The sequence below is a fragment of the Primulina tabacum genome, chromosome 10 (genome assembly GCF_025594145.1).
Source record: "Primulina tabacum isolate GXHZ01 chromosome 10, ASM2559414v2, whole genome shotgun sequence".
Lineage (NCBI taxonomy): Eukaryota > Viridiplantae > Streptophyta > Magnoliopsida > Lamiales > Gesneriaceae > Primulina > Primulina tabacum.
Window position 1 is genome coordinate 12,368,459 of NC_134559.1, and position 16,487 is coordinate 12,384,945.

The 16,487-nt window shown below is 40.6% G+C and overlaps 1 protein-coding gene across 1 annotated transcript; it reads left to right on the forward strand.

Annotated features, from left to right (window-relative positions):
* Positions 1 to 6,665: 6,665 nt before the first annotated feature.
* Positions 6,666 to 15,634, forward strand: LOC142505489 (uncharacterized). Its single transcript, XM_075618474.1, has 2 exons — positions 6,666 to 8,866; positions 15,350 to 15,634. The coding sequence occupies exon 1, from the start codon at positions 7,752 to 7,754 to the stop codon at positions 8,676 to 8,678; it is 927 nt and encodes a 308-aa protein (XP_075474589.1). The 5' UTR covers positions 6,666 to 7,751; the 3' UTR covers positions 8,679 to 8,866; positions 15,350 to 15,634.
* The last annotated feature ends 853 nt before the right edge of the window (positions 15,635 to 16,487 follow it).

The following is a 16,487-nucleotide window of genomic DNA, read 5'->3' on the forward strand; positions in this document are numbered from 1 at the left end:
ATTTTTGACAAAATCTGCACTTAATGGAATTGTTGTTGTCCATTCTTTGTACTGAGTGTATGGACTGAAACAAATGGACTAACAACACTCTAACACCCTCTGAAGCATGCCTATATGAAGCCTTGACAGCCTGGAACCGAAGCAATCACCTGGACTCAGCAAAAAAAACTCAACCGTGAAGATAAATACCAAGGGCCGAGATGTTGTACAGAATTTTCCAAAAATTTCTTGCTGTCATTTTCATGTTCTTGCTTGAATCATACTTACATAATGGTTTAAACATATCTATAGAACTTGATTGAAGAGCAAAGAAACAATATATACATGCCTGGAATTTGTTTTGAAGAAAAACAAATCAAAACGACAATACGACGCGACGGAAGCAAGTTGGATATCTTCCTTTCTTTTCTACTTTTCTGCTGACGTTCTTTCGATTTCAGCTGCTCCTTTTCTGATGTTTTCGAAGCTTAAGGTTGTAGGAAGTGTAAGGGATGCAAGTGAATGATATAGGAGGTTTTAAAGGTGTAATAATATCCATTAAGTTGGGGGTTACAAGTCTAGGAGTTGAGGGAATTTGAAATGCTTCTTTTTGCTTCCTTGTTGCCGATTCCTTATCATCTTATTCTTCTATTTTTCTTTCATGTGCATGTTGATTTGCCAGGTATTTAGTTGAGGAGGAATTAAGGTTAATCATTGTGTTTGACTACTCATAATTTGTGAATTAAAAGTGGAAATGAATGAAAAATATCATTTAGGAGTCTTAAATGAGTTTATTCCACATTTGAATTTGTTAAAAAGAAAAGGAGGGACCGATTTCCTACAAATTTTGCATGGTAAATTATGGTTTAAACTTTGCATTTTACTTGTTGAAGGTTTTAAATACCCATTATACATTTTAGTGAATTTACACCTTAATTTAAAATGAACTCTTGTTTGACATTGCATGGTTACCAATTTAAGTATTTTAAATGTTATATTAAATTTCTTGAATACTTTATACCTAGATTAATTCATCCACATTTGTTTACATATTTTAATTTAAACTTTAATTAAATATTGAATCTAAAAGAATTTATTTACCAACTTAGCTCTAATTAATTAAATAAAATCTAAAACATTCTATTTCTTTTAATTAAATTATTCTTTGACTTAAATTTAATTTAGGAATGTCTTTCTTATTATTAATCTTATCTCTAATCTCCAAACTCCGGTCCGGCCACGCGTATTTATCTTGAAAAAATAAAAGTATACATCTATTTTTTAAAATAATAAATCACTTCATATATATATTCATAAAATTCATTTTTTTAATAGAAATTATGAATGGCTTATAAGTAATCTGATTTTCGGGTTCTACATATTAGAATTAGTCTAAGGATACAAGGGAATAGCATATTAAGTTTTATACGTTAGAATTAATTAAGTATTAAAGATACGTAAGAATGCGACATTTGTTCCAATGAGGAAAGTTCAAGGGTCTTAGGCTTGAACTATATTGTAATTGGGAAGATAATAGTTTAAGCATGTAACTTATGTTGGAAAGGTTTAAATATTTAGGTGGAAAATCGGTATTGTACATTTTGGGTTTTATGGATTAACGTACTCGAATTTAAGATGTGCAACAATGTTATATTTGGGAGGTACTTGTAAACAGTTAAGTTACGTAAGTTTGATGCTGTAAGACAAGATTCGATTAAAGGATTTTAGGCTAATATTATTATGGGGTTGAGATAAAGTTTAAATTTTGAGTGTATTATCGAGGATATGAATCAATCAGTAAATTTTGGTGCTAAAGTTTCTTAGGGTGAACTGCATAAATACAAATGCAATAGATCAATGAACATTACGGCTGCGTTTGGTTGGAAGGATAGGATAAACTAATGATTAGTATGTAAATGATAAAGAAAATGATTGTGGTAGGATTGCAATATATAGTGTAAAATAATATTATGTTTGGTAAGATTTTTAAGTGTAGGATAATTTTGAATTTTTTGATGAAAAGACAAAATTGTCCTTCCCCTTCGCGGCGGCGACGGCAGCAGTGGCGGCGGCGGACCGCGGCCGGAAACGGCAGGCGGGAGGCGGCGGTCAGAAACGGCCGGCCGAAAATTTCGACCGGCGCCGGAAATAGTCGGCAGCGGCGGCGGCGGTCGACCAGGGCTCGGCCGGCGGTACGTCGGCGGTCGGCTGGCGGCGATCGTGGCGGCGGCGGTCGGTGGCGGGAAGTGGTGGTGAGTTTGAATATAAGAGAAGGGTAAAATTGGAAAAATAGGAGGTATTAAGAATTGGATAAATAATCCTAGGGGGTGAGGAGGTATTATTTTAACCCACCTAATATAACCTAATCATTCATAGGAGGGATTGACTTGGTTAAATAATCACGCGTACCAAACAGCTGACTAGGTAGGATAAAATAATCTATCCCGGCTAATCATCCGAACCAAACGCGGCCTACGGGTACAGTATAAGAAAAGTAAGACGCAATAAAATTCGGACTGCCATTTCTAATATTGGGAAGTTTGAGAAAAGTCAGAATTCGAGGCTTGAAATAGAATAGAACTAAGTCGATCTAGGTTGCGATTCGCAAATAAGGATTGCAATAGGCAAAATAATTAGGATTGAGGAGACATAAGGACGTTTTAATACTTATTTTATCAGAGTAGCGCAGCGGAAGTGTGCAGTATTTGGATACTATAATTAAGAGTCTAAGCTTTTTGGTTTGTCGAGGATAAGCGAATTTCGGGGACGAAATTCAATTTAAGGGGGGTAAATTGTAACGTCCCGAAAATTTGAAAGTCCACGTGAACCACATGCATGCAAGTTATTAAATTTCTTTGGTATTTTATTAAATTGTTTTAAAGCATTAAATGTATGTTTATTTTATTAATTCGTGATTAATTATTTTTATGCATTTTATGCATAATCATTGCATGGTAGAATTTAATTCATGAAATTTTAAAAGTTCATGTATTAGGGTTTCTAAGTGCATTTCACGTTCGATCGAGGAACGGAGACCGAAGAATTTTCAGAAAAATTATTTCATCACACGATTTATTTTTATAAATTAATATAAGTTGTTTTTAAGGGTATTTTTCAAAATGGGATTTGATTGGGTATTTTTACCCGCATAATTTTATTTTTTAAAGTTACGCAAATTTAATCGAATCGGGGGACGTTATGAGGTTTCGGCTTATATTTTCAAAATCTTTCCAACACGAAATATTTTTCGGGAGTGCGTTTGGATTTAACGGGCCTACTTTTAAGCTCATTAAGCTTAAACATCTTTTAAAATTTTAATTAACATGATTATTGTCCACTAATCTTCTAATTAACAATATCATTAAATCCTAAGCATCTCTTTACCTACCCGTAACCCCCCATCAGCCGATCACCCCTTTTTCCATTCAAAAGCCTCTCGGTTTCATCAAATCTCAGCTGAATAATTCGGTCATCCTCCATTCTTGGAAACTTTCGACTACACCAGTCTTGGCAAAGGATAAATCCTCTCGGGTCTCCCTCTTCTTGCTTTGTTCACCAAATCATCCCCAGGCACGCTTGTTACTTTGTTTTGCTTCATACACGTCAATATTACTGTTGTGTGTGCAAACCTTCATGAAATCGTTTGATCTAGTTAAGCACATGGATAATATTTCGGTTTTTTCACCATTTCTATGCATTATATGTTATGTTATTCATATTTTCACGTTGAGTGCAAGGGGGCTGTCTCATGGCTTGCTGAATGGGTCCCTTTACTTGTGAGGTTGCTGTCCTTGGGTTGGGAACGATCTGTAGGGGGTGGGGACTAAAAACCGTGAGTTTGCAGCAAGGGGGTTTGGATGGTTTCGGTGGATCGCGCGCAAAGGGGTAAGATCGGGCTGTGCATGTGCTCAAACTCAACCCAGCCATGTTTCAGACGGTGTAGAGCCTAGTGTGTTGTTAGGAGGGAGTCATGGGAATTTGGTTGAGGGAGAAGCTCGATCTTCGGAGGCTTGGTGTGAGTTGGGAAGAAGGTGATAGTTTCGGCCGTTGTATTCACGTGTGGTGCAGCAGCTGGTTGCTTGGGTTAGGCTTAGTTAAGAAGAGTAGTTAGGTCCTAATGGTGAGTGTTATTGGCTGAACAAGTGGTGGAGTGAGAGAGGACCGAAAGAAAATATGGTTTGGGGTGACATGTGTTGAGATGAGAGCAAGGGAAGGGGATGGCCGAGGGTTGCAATTTTCTTGGAAGTTTCAGCCGTGGTTTTAGGAGCTTGAGTACACGTTTTAGGAGCTTTAATTGTATGTAAGATATGGTAAACAAATTGGGAAAAATTCGGTCAAGTTTCGAGTCGATTCGGGTTAAAATCGGGACCTCGGTCCAAGTTTTAAAACGAATCTGTAGAACCCGTAATTAGACTGCGTATAAGCCATGCATAATTCTAGTATTTTAAATTTAATTGACTTCATTGCATGAGTATTTAAGTGTTTTCTTTGAAGTTAATTATTTTATCCAGTAGCTTAGATTTTTCTCTTTTCAGTTAATTCGGTGAGGTCGGACCGGAGTTGGAGTAAAGAGATAAAATTTGCTAGTAAGAAAACATTTTCCCAAAATTTATTTAAAGATAAATAATGTGTAAATTTTTTGTAAAAGAAGGTTTAAGGAATTATTTAAATAAGTTGAGATAAGTAGTAAATTGAGTTCAATAATTAATTCCTCAATTCTTTAAAATATTTAATGAGTAGATAATACACTAAAGATTTAAAGTTCAATATTTAAGAAATATTTTCCCCTCCTCTTTTATTATAATTTTCGGCCCCTGTGATTTGATTTAAAAGTTTATTTGACAACCCATTTAATTAATAGTCTTCCCTATCCATTTTTATTGGGAAATAATTTTATCACAACAAATCTTCCATGATAATTAATTGAGCAAGATCCCACCCCACCTAGCTAGATAAAAATCGGCCATGCTCTTTTTTTTTTTTAAGATTTAATTGTGATTTTTTTTCAACTCATTCTTTATTTATCCCCTTAACTTTTCTAGATGAATTTATCCTCCCCAACTTTTAAATCACTACCAATATTTAATTAAACCAATTCTCCCTTGCACCTAGACCTTAAAATCGCCCATATACACCTCTAGTATCCCCAAGAAAAATCTTTGATATCATTCTTTTCCTTATCACTCAAACTAGTAGATATAAAGAATATTTTCCCTTCCCATTATCTTGTATCTTCCCATTTAATTTCCTAGACTCCCTCCCACTCCATAATCTGGAAAATTCCAGCCTCCTTCAGCACTGAAAACCCTGAGAGCCTAGGGTAAAAACAAGGAGGAAAAACTTGAAAGAAAACAAGAGAAGCAACTCCGTCTCCTCCGCGCCGAGTCGTCGTATTCTTTCGTTTTTCATTCAAACGAAATCAAAGGCATGTCTATATTCCTTTCAAACCTCAATCAAGTCCTATTATCATTTATTTAACATTACATGATCATCTTTTATGTGCAAAAACCGAAACATGGCAAAAAAAATTTTCAGAAAAACCAAAACAAGCAGATTTCGGTTTCATGACAAGCTTCACGGTTTCATTGGTTTTGTGAGTTTCAGGTATTGGTTCGGTTTCAGGCTCCCAAGGCTACATCTAGACATATTCTAGGATGGATTAGGACCACTTTGGTCCATTATTTCAGCCCCATGCATGAGAGAAACCGAAGATGACTGCAACTCACCATCGTTGCCATTTTTGTGCTTCGAAAATTCTGTGTGTGCTGTCAAAGGAAAAGGATCTGATCTTGGCTGCCCTAAGGGCCTTTAGTCATGGTTAGATCGCTTCCCTAGCATGTCTAAGACGTGACTAAGTCGCCCTTTTGGTGGCTTGGTCCACGGTGATTCGGTTTTCAATTAAAATGCAAGAACAGCCCTGCACCCCCTTCGACCCCTTCATTTGACAGCATGTGTTGTTTCAAGTTTTGTGGAATGGTATGGATCTTGGTTGGCCTATGGCCCTTAGCCACGGTTCATACCCTACCACTGGATGTCTAGATCATCCCATGGTCAATCAAATGGCCACTGGAACGAGTCGAGACAGCAAGCAAAGCAAAACACCCCTCACGCGTGCAAAGGTGCTCTCGGGTGGAACTTTTCTGATGTTGCTGGAATAATTCGAATTGTGGCTGGCCTAGGGCCCTTAGCCATGGTTCAAATAATTCCTTGGGATGTTGGTAAGAGTCTCTGGTCGGTGGTTCACGCCCCCAATGGCCGGTAGTCTCGAAAACAACACAAGACACGCGATTGCACAGCTGCTGGAATTTGACAGCAACTTGCTGTGATGGTTCGGAGGCTCGTTCTAGTTCTTGGTTGGCTTTAGCCTATGGCCTTAGACTGGACAGTGCCTCATTGAGTTAGGAAAGCTACGGTTTTGGCCGTTTGTGATTCGGATCATTTTTGAAGTCGTACGAGAATTTACGGTGCGATGTGCCAAATTTACTTTCGAAAGAGCATTTCATGTTTTGGCCTCCATTTCACCTAAATTTCGACCCTCATCTTTTTAGGAGCATAAATTCATAATTTTAAGCGTATTTTAATCATGACGTTACATTGGTTCAGTGTTGGTTCACGTTGGTTCGGAGTCATGATTAAATACGAAGTCGTTAGTAGTAATTGTCGCATTTTCACACTTAATTGCATAGTTTGGTCAAGAAAAATCTATTGCATATTTTTTTCATGGCATATTTAGGTCGCAGCGAGCCTGGGGACGATCCAATCCAGTTGGTAAAATAGTACAGGATTTTTCATTATGCCATTTAATTATATTACGTGCATAAAAATAGAAAATACTTATTTTTGAGATTTATGCGATATTGCTTGTGGTCAATTCACTATTATGGGAGCATTATTTTACCCGGTCGCCAGTGACCGATCAGTTCAGTTTGGTACCACCCGGTCTCCAGTGACCGGTCAGTTCAGTTCAGTTTGATACTCCCCGGTAGCCAGTTACCGATCAGTTCAGTTCAGTGCAGGGACCACATGCGTAGACCATAATCTCAACCGAAAATTATTATCAGTCATTTCAGTACAGGGCTCCAAGGAGCAAACATTTTTACTATGATATTTAATTCAGTCATGCACGTATTATAATTGCTCAGTACAAGTTATTTTCAGAATGCCTCATGACATGATATTTTATCCATGCAAATTATATTTTACTCGTTACCTACGATATATGCATGCTGAGTCTTTAGGCTCACTAGACTTGATTGTTGTAGGTACCGATGAGGTCAGGGCCGAGGGCGGGGACCTGTGAGCCAGCTTGGGTCGGCAGTAGTGGCACCCGAGGACCTCAGTTCAGCATTTATTATTTTATTACTCAAACAATTTTTATCAGTTGTTGGATATTCTTAAATTGGTATTTCGCAAACAAATATTTTCTTCCGCTGCCATTTTGACTATCAAACTTTGTTTATCGGTTTAATTATGAATGAGGCATTTTAATTATTTAAAAAGAAAATTTTTAATTTTCCTCAAATTTTCAAGCAAGGATTTTCGGGCCTTCACAGTTGGTATTAGAGCCGATGTTCTTGTAAAGGGTTACACTACTACTGACCACAAGAAGCTCACGAAGTCACGTCTTCGGTCTGTAAGTTTTACTTTTCAGCATTTTATTTAAAACATGAATTATTTTAACAGCATGCTTCCATGAAATAGTTTACGATCAGATTTTCAGTATTTCAGTGTTCATTTAAAATAAATTTTTGAATTATGCATGTTAGTTACGTATGGGTTATGTTTGGAACAGTATGCCTCCTAGACGTCAGGTAGGACGCCCGAGAGGGGGTGGTGTGCACCGTCATGAAAACGGGTTTGATCAGAGACAAGAGAGGCAGGCACCTCCTCCTCTTCCTCCTCCTCCTCCTCCTCCACCTCCACCTGACATGAATGCCCAGATGCTAGCTGGGATGACGCAGTTCTTCGCACAGTTTGCGGGGAACAATGCCGCAGCCGCAGCCGCAGCCAGGCCGACAGGGCCCGAGGCTGTTTATGAGAGGTTTATGAAGATGCGTCTGAAGGAGTTTTCTGGGACGTCTGACCCCATGATTGCCGAGGGATGGATCAAATCCCTCGAGGTTATCTTCGAGTTCATGGAGCTTGGAGATGCAGACAGAGTCCGATGTGCCACCTACTTATTCAGTGGAGATGCCCGCTTATGGTGGGAAGGAGCAGCAGTAGCCCTGAACTTGGCTACACTTACTTGGATACGCTTTACTGAGGTTTTCTACTCCAAATATTTTGCCGAGGAAGTGCGTACCAGGTTGACCACTGAGTTCATGAGCCTGAGACAGGGTGATATGACGGTTACGGAGTTCATCCGTAAGTTCGAGAGGGGCTGTCATTTTGTGCCCCTGATAGCGAATGATGCTAGAGCCAAGATGATGCATTTCCTGGTGGGTCTACGGCCGATCTTGCGCCGTGATGTTAGGGTGTCTGACCCTACTACTTATGAGATTGCAGTCTCCAAAGCCCTAGCCGCAGAGCAGGATCTGCGGGATATCGAGAGGGATCGCCAGGGCAAGCGCCCAGCCCAGGTACCACACCGCCCTCCTCCTCATCAGCATCAGCAGCAAAACAAGAGGCCATTTCATGGGCCGCCTAGAAGCAGAGGCCAGCAGCAGCAGCGGGGACGCCCCAGCCCCGAAGACTTTTGAGCACCCAGTCTGTCCCAGGTGCTCACGCCGCCATCCTGGAGCATGTATGTCTGGCTCAGGAAAGTGTTTTAAGTGTGGCAGTCCAGACCACATGTTGCTACAGTGCCCTCAGAGGAATTTGCCTACCCAAGGCAGAGTTTTTGCTCTCCATGCCACGGAAACAAACCCGGAGACTATGTTGTTGACAGGTACCTTTAAGCTTTAAGTTATTATTTGAATTTCCGTGTTTTGGGAATCGGGATTAAGATTTGAACTTAGAACCATGATAGGATTGCATGCTCTACTCAGTATTATTTTGGAGATTTAAGTTAGAAGAACTTTGACCTTTGCATGTCTATAAGTTTAGTTCTTGTAGCTATTGGATTCAACTTAGAGTTCTGATCTTTCAGGGAGAATTTTTATATCTGGTTCCGCTACCAAGGCCTTGATAGATTCAGGGGCCACTCACTCGTTTATTTCGGAGGTCTTTGCAAACTTTCTCAAGATCAAGACCATTGAGCTAGATATAGCCTTTTCAGTAGTGTTCCCGTCAGGCGAGGAGATGACAGCTACCAATGTTATCCGAGATATAGACCTTGAGCTGCACGGTAATCTTGTTTATGCGGATCTGATTGTGCTACCGATGCCAGAATTTGACATCATCCTAGGGATGGACTGGCTATTGAGGAACAGAGTGTTGATAGAGTTCCAGCGGAGATCTGTTCTTGTCCGACCGCCTGGAATGGAGCAGTTCTTATTTGAGCCGGGCAGGTACTTTCCTTTACCGCGCATTATTCCTTATGTTCAGGCCAGGAAGCTCATGCATAGAGGGTGTCGGGCATTTCTAGCGACCTTTTTATCTGTCCCCGAGGAACCCAGCCAATCAGCCTCAGATGTTCCGATTGTCAGAGATTTCTTAGACGTTTTTTCCGAAGACGTCTCTGGTATGCCACCCGAGAGAGAGGTGGAGTTTTCCATTGAGCTTATGACAGGTACGGCTCCGATATCCAAAGCGCCGTACCGACTAGCACCGACAGAGATGGCAGAGCTTAAGAAGCAGATTCAGGAACTTCTCGACAAGGAGTTCATTCGCCCGAGCTTTTCACCTTGGGGCGCGCCAGTCTTATTTTTAAAGAAGAAGGATGGCTCTTTGAGGCTTTGCATTGACTACCGGGAGTTGAACAGGGTTACAGTGAAGAACAAATACCCACTTCCGAGGATTGAGGACCTGTTTGACCAGTTGCAGGGAGCTTCGATTTTCTCCAAGATATATCTGCGTTCCGGTTATCACCAGTTAAAGGAAAGAGATGCTGATGTCTCCAAGACTGCTTTTAGGACTCGTTATGGCCACTACGAGTTCCTTGTGATGCCGTTCGGTCTGACGAATGCGCCAGCGATCTTCATGGATCTCATGAATCGCGTATTTCAGCCGTATCTCGATCAGTTTGTGATAGTATTCATAGACGACATTCTCGTCTACTCCAAGAATCAGGAGGATCACAGTAGACATCTGACCACAGTATTGCAGACCTTGCAGAAGCACAAGTTATTCGCAAAGTTCAGTAAGTGCGAATTCTGGTTAGAGAAGGTGGCGTTCTTAGGCCACATCGTTTCTAGCAGTAGTATTGAGGTAGACCCAGCGAAAGTTGCAGCAGTCAGATATTGGGTTGTGCCTCAGAATGCATCTGAAATCCGCAGTTTTCTTGGGCTAGCAGGATATTACAGAAAATTCATTCAGGGATTCTCCTCCATTGTCGTTCCACTCACATCATTGAGAAAGAAGAATGTGAAGTTTGTGTGGAGCGATGAGTGCCAGAAGAGCTTCAATACTTTGAAGCAAGCTCTTATCTCAGCACCAGTTTTGGCCATGCCGTCAGGGCCCGGTGAGTTTGTCCTTTATACCGATGCTTCGAAGCTCGGTCTTGGCGCAGTATTGATGCAGCATGGGAAGGTGATAGCATATGCTTCTCGACAGCTGAAAATCCACGAGAAGAATTACCCTACCCATGATCTAGAGTTGGCCGCCGTAATTTTTGCATTGAAGATTTTGAGGCACTATTTGTATGGAGAGAAGTGCCAGATCTTTACCGACCACAAGAGCCTCAAGTATTTCTTTACGCAGAAGGAGCTGAATATGCGTCAGAGGCGTTGGTTGGAGCTTGTGAAAGACTACGACTGTGACATTAGCTACCACCCGGGTAAAGCTAATGTAGTTGCAGATGCATTGAGCAGAAAAGTCGCAGTGATGGCTCATTTGACGATTCAGAAACCTCTTCAGCTTGAGATGCAGAAGTTCGATCTAGAGTCATATCCTCAAGGTAGAGTTCCCCGTCTATCTACCTTGACGATTCAGTCTTCTCTTATTGACCGTATTCGCAGTAGTCAGCCAGCAGATGAGCAGTTGGCATAGTGGAAGAAGAGAGATGAAGCCAAGGGCAGTGTCTTGTATTCAGTCAGCGACGGTATAGTGCGATACCGGGACAGGATGTGGGTGCCTAACAGTGATACTATCCGAGCAGATATTCTATCAGAGGCCCACATGTCGCCGTACTCTATTCATCCAGGGAGTACGAAGATGTACAAGGATCTGCAGCTATTGTATTGGTGACCAGGGATGAAGAAGGATATCAGACGATTTGTATCCGAGTGTCTGACTTGCCAGTTAGTGAAGGCCGAGCATCAGAGACCAGCAGGTTTGCTCAAGCCTCTCCTTATTCCCGAGTGGAAGTGGGAGAATGTTACCATGGACTTTGTGACCGGATTGCCGAGGTCAGCCAGAGGATCGAATGCTATCTGGGTGATTGTAGATCGTCTTACCAAATCAGCACACTTCTTGCCTATTAAGACGACTTTCACCATGGTACAGTATGCGGAGTTGTATATCCGAGAGATAGTCCGACTTCATGGAATTCCAGTATCTATCGTATCTGACAGAGATCCCAGATTCACTTTCTCGTTTTGGAAGAGTTTGCATTCGACTATGCGTACGAAGTTGCTGTTTAGCACAGCTTTCCATCCGCAGAACGATGGGCAGTCAGAGCGAGTTATTCAGATTTTGGAGGATCTTCTCCGTGCTTGCGTCATTGATTTCTCTGGGAGTTGGGAGTCGAACTTGCCATTGTTAGAGTTCACGTATAACAACAGCTTCCAGTCTTCTATTGATATGGCTCCGTATGAAGCACTGTATGGCCGCAAGTGCAGATCTCCTGTTCATTGGGATGAAGTAGGAGCGAGAGCAGAGTTGGGTCCAGAGATTGTCCAGCAGGCTGCAGATGTAGTAGTCAAGATCCGTGATAGGATGAGGACTGCTCAGAGCCGACAGAAGAGTTATGCCGATCAGCGGAGGAGAGAGTTAGATTTTGCAGTGGGCGATCATGTTTTTGTGAAAGTGGCACCTATGAAGGGTGTCATGAGATTTGGGAAGAAAAGGAAGCTCAGCCCGAGATTTATTGGACCCTTTGAGATCCTTGACAGAGTTGGGACACTAGCTTATCGTGTTGATCTTCCGCCGAATCTGGCCGGAGTACACAATGTGTTCCACGTCTCCATGCTGAGAAAGTACATGGCGAACCCTTCGCATGTCCTGAACTTTGAGCCGTTGCAGCTTACTCCGAACCTATCTTATGAGGAGAGGCCAGTGCAGATCCTAGACAGGCAGGAGAAGAAGCTTCGGAACAGTTGGTTAAGCGAGTCAAAGTTAGATGGCTCAACCATTCAGAGGACGAAGCCACATGGGAGTCTGAGCCGGAGATGAGAGATCGTTACCCCGAGTTATTCGGTGAGTTCTAATTTCGAGGACGAAATTCTTTTTAAGGGGGGGAGAGTTGTAGAACCCGTAATTAGACTGCGTATAAGCCATGCATAATTCTAGTATTTTAAATTTAATTGACTTCATTGCATGAGTATTTAAATGTTTTCTTTGAAGTTAATTATTTTATCCAGTAGATTAGATTTTTCTCTTTTCAGTTAATTCGGTGAGGCCGGACCGGTGTTGGAGTAAAGAGATAAAATTTACTAGTAAGAAAACATTTTCCCAAAATTTATTTAAAGATAAATAATGAGTAAATTTATTGTAAAAGAAGGTTTAAGGAATTATTTAAATAAGTTGAGATAAGTAGTAAATTGAGTTCAATAATTAATTCCTCAATTCTTTAAAATATTTAATGAGTAGATAATACACTAAAGATTTAAAGTTCAATATTTAAGAAATATTTTTCCCTCCTCTTTTATATAATTTTCGGCCCCAATGATTTGATTTAAAAGTTTATTTGACAACCCATTTAATTAATAGTCTTCCCTATCCATTTTTATTGGGAAATAGTTTTATCACAACAAATCTTCCATGATAATTAATTGAGCAAGATCCCACCCCACCTAGCTAGATAAAAATCGGCCATGCTCTTTTTTTTTTTAAGATTTAATTGTGATTTTTTTTCAACTCATTCTTTATTTATCCCCTTAACTTTTCTAGATGGATTTATCCTCCCCAACTTTTAAATCACTACCAAGATTTAATTAAACCAATTCTCCCTTGCACCTAGACCTTAAAATCGCCCATATACACCTCTAGTATCCCCCAGAAAAATCTTTTATATCATTCTTTTCCTTATCACTCAAACTAGTAGATAGAAAAAATATTTTCCCTTCCCTTTATCTTGTATCTTCCCATTTAATTTCCTAGACTCCCTCCCACTCCATAATCTGGAAAATTCCAGCCTCCTTCAGCACTGAAAACCGTGAGAGCCTAGGGTAAAAACAAGGAGGAAAAACTTGAAAGAAAACAAGAGAAGCAACTCCGTCTCCTCCGCGCCGAGTCGTCGTATTCTTTCGTTTTTCATTCAAACGAAATCAAAGGCATGTCTATATTTTTTTCAAACCTCAATCAAGTCCTATTATCATTTATTTAACATTACATGATCATCTTTTATGTGCAAAAACCGAAACATGGCAAAAAAAAATTTCAGAAAAACCAAAACATGCAGATTTCGGTTTCATGACAAGCTTCACGGTTTCATTGGTTTTGTGAGTTTCAGGTATTGGTTCGGTTCCAGGCTCCCAAGGCTACATCTAGACATATTCGAGGATGGATTAGGACCACTTTGGTCCATTATTTCAGCCCCATGAATGAGAGAAACCGAAGATGACAGCAACTCACCATCGTTGCCATTTTTGTGCTTCGAAAATTCTGTGTGTGCTGTCAAAGGAAAAGGATCTGATCTTGGCTGCCCTAAGGGCCTTTAGCCATGGTTAGATCGCTTCCCTAGCATGTCTAAGACGTGGCTAAGTCGCCTTTTTGGTGGCTTGGTCCACGGTGAATCGGTTTTCAATTAAAATGCAAGAACAGCCCTGCACCCCCTTCGACCCCTTCATTTGACAGCATGTGTTGTTTCAAGTTTTGTGGAATGGTATGGATCTTGGTTGGCCTATGGCCCTTAGCCACGGTTCATACCCTACCACTGGATGTCTAGATCGTCCCATGGTCAATCAAATGGCCACTGGAACGAGTCTAGACAGCAAGCAAAGAAAAACACCCCTCACGCGCGCAAAGGTGCTCTCGGGTGGAACTTTTCTGATGTTGCTGGAATAATTCGAATTGTGGCTGGCCTAGGGCCCTTAGCCATGGTTTAAATAATTCTTTGGAATGTTGGTAAGAGTCTCTGATCGGTGGTTCACGCCCCCAATGGCCGGTAGTCTCGAAAACAACACAAGACACGCGATTGCACAGCTGCTGGAATTTGACAGCAACTTGCTGTGACGGTTCGGAGGCTCGTTCGAGTTCTTGGTTGGCTTTTAGCCTATGGCCTTGGACTGGACAGTGCCTCATCGAGTTAGGAAGGACACGGTTTTGGCCGTTTGTGATTCGGATCATTTTTGAAGTCGTACGAGAATTTACGGTGCGATGTGCCAAATTGACTCTCGAAAGAGCATTTCATGTTTTGGCCTCCATTTCACCTAAATTTCGACCCTCATCATTTTAGGAGCATAAATTCATAATTTTAAGCGTATTTTAATCATGACGTTACGTTGGTTCAGTGTTGGTTCGCGTTGGTTCGGAGTCATGATTAAATACGAAGTCGTTAGTAGTAATTGTCGCATTTTCACACTTAATTGCATAGTTTGGTCAAGAAAAATCTATTGCATATTTTTTTCATGGCATATTTAGGTCGCAGCGAGCCTGGGGACGATCCAATCCAGTTGGTAAAATAGTACAGGATTTTTCATTATGCCATTTAATTATATTACGTGCATAAAAATAGAAAATACTTATTTTTGAGATTTATGCGATATTGCTTGTGGTCAATTCACTATTATGGAAGCATTATTTTACCCGGTCGCCAGTGACCGATCAGTTCAGTTTGGTACCACCCGGTCTCCAGTGACCGATCAGTTCAGCTCAGTTTGATACTCCCCGGTAGCCAGTTACCGATCAGTTCAGTTCAGTGCAGGGACCACATGCGTAGACCATAATCTCAACCGAAAATTATTATCAGTCATTTCAGTACAGGGCTCCAAGGAGCAAACATTTTTACTATGATATTTAATTCAGTCATGCACGTATTATAATTGCTCAGTACAAGTTATTTTCAGAATGCCTCATGACATGATATTTTATCCATGCAAATTATATTTTACTCGTTACCTACGATATATGCATGCTGAGTCTTTAGGCTCACTAGACTTGATTGTTGTAGGTACCGATGAGGTCAGGGCCGAGGGCGGGGACCAGTGAGCCAGCTTGGGTCGGCAGTAGTGGCACCCGAGGACCTCAGTTCAGCATTTATTATTTTATTCCTCAAACAACTTTTATCAGTTGTTGGATATTCTTAAATTGGTATTTCGCAAACAAATATTTTCTTCCGCTGCCATTTTGACTATCAAACTTTGTTTATCGGTTTAATTATGAATGAGGCATTTTAATTATTTAAAAAGAAAATTTTTAATTTTCCTCAAATTTTCAAGCAAGGATTTTCGGGCCTTCACAGAATCGGCTAAGTTCTGATTTTTGCTCGAATTTACGTCTAGGAATGCTTATAAAGATGTTTTGGGATATTTAAGGAGTTTGGTAAGCTTCAGGTCAATTTTAGAGGTCCAGGGATGAAATGATAATTTTCGGGTTTCCAAGGGCAAAATGGTCATTTTGCACCCGGGTTGAGATTTTGGTCCTGGCAGCGACCTGAGCACAAATTTATGATATGTTTATGCATCATGATCACTATTTTTAAGATTTTATGAAGATATACGTTGCATGTTTGGATTTAAGAAAAATTGCATTGGTGCATAATTTTTATAAGTGATGAAAATGATAATGTTATGGATGACAGGAATTAGTTGTGGCTATCGAAGTATATGTAAATGTTTAAGACGTATATGTAAATGCTGATGATAAGGCCTAGGCACAGGGGATGGGTGATTCTTTCACTGATGTCCGACAGCCGCCGGGTACCGCGGTTCTATGTATGATGGATCCATCGTAAATGATGATGTACGATAGTCACCTCTAATGAACTGAATTCACCAATGATAAATGATAAATGATGAATGATGAATGATAAATGATAAACGATGAATGACGAACGATGATTAATGATGAGCTGTTTTGACACGTCATGATTTTACACGACACGTTTATGTTACTTTTTTTTTAAGTTCATGAAAGGTATGTTGAGTAAGGTATTTTTCACTGTTGTGGGCTATGTATATGTATTTGCTATTAACGGTGCAGGTGTGTTGAGTCTTTAGACTCACTAGGCGTGTATGATGCAGGTGAGCTTAATAATGAGGGGACTGGAGGTGTCGAGCTCTGAGTAGGCAGACCTGGTGTGGTGACAC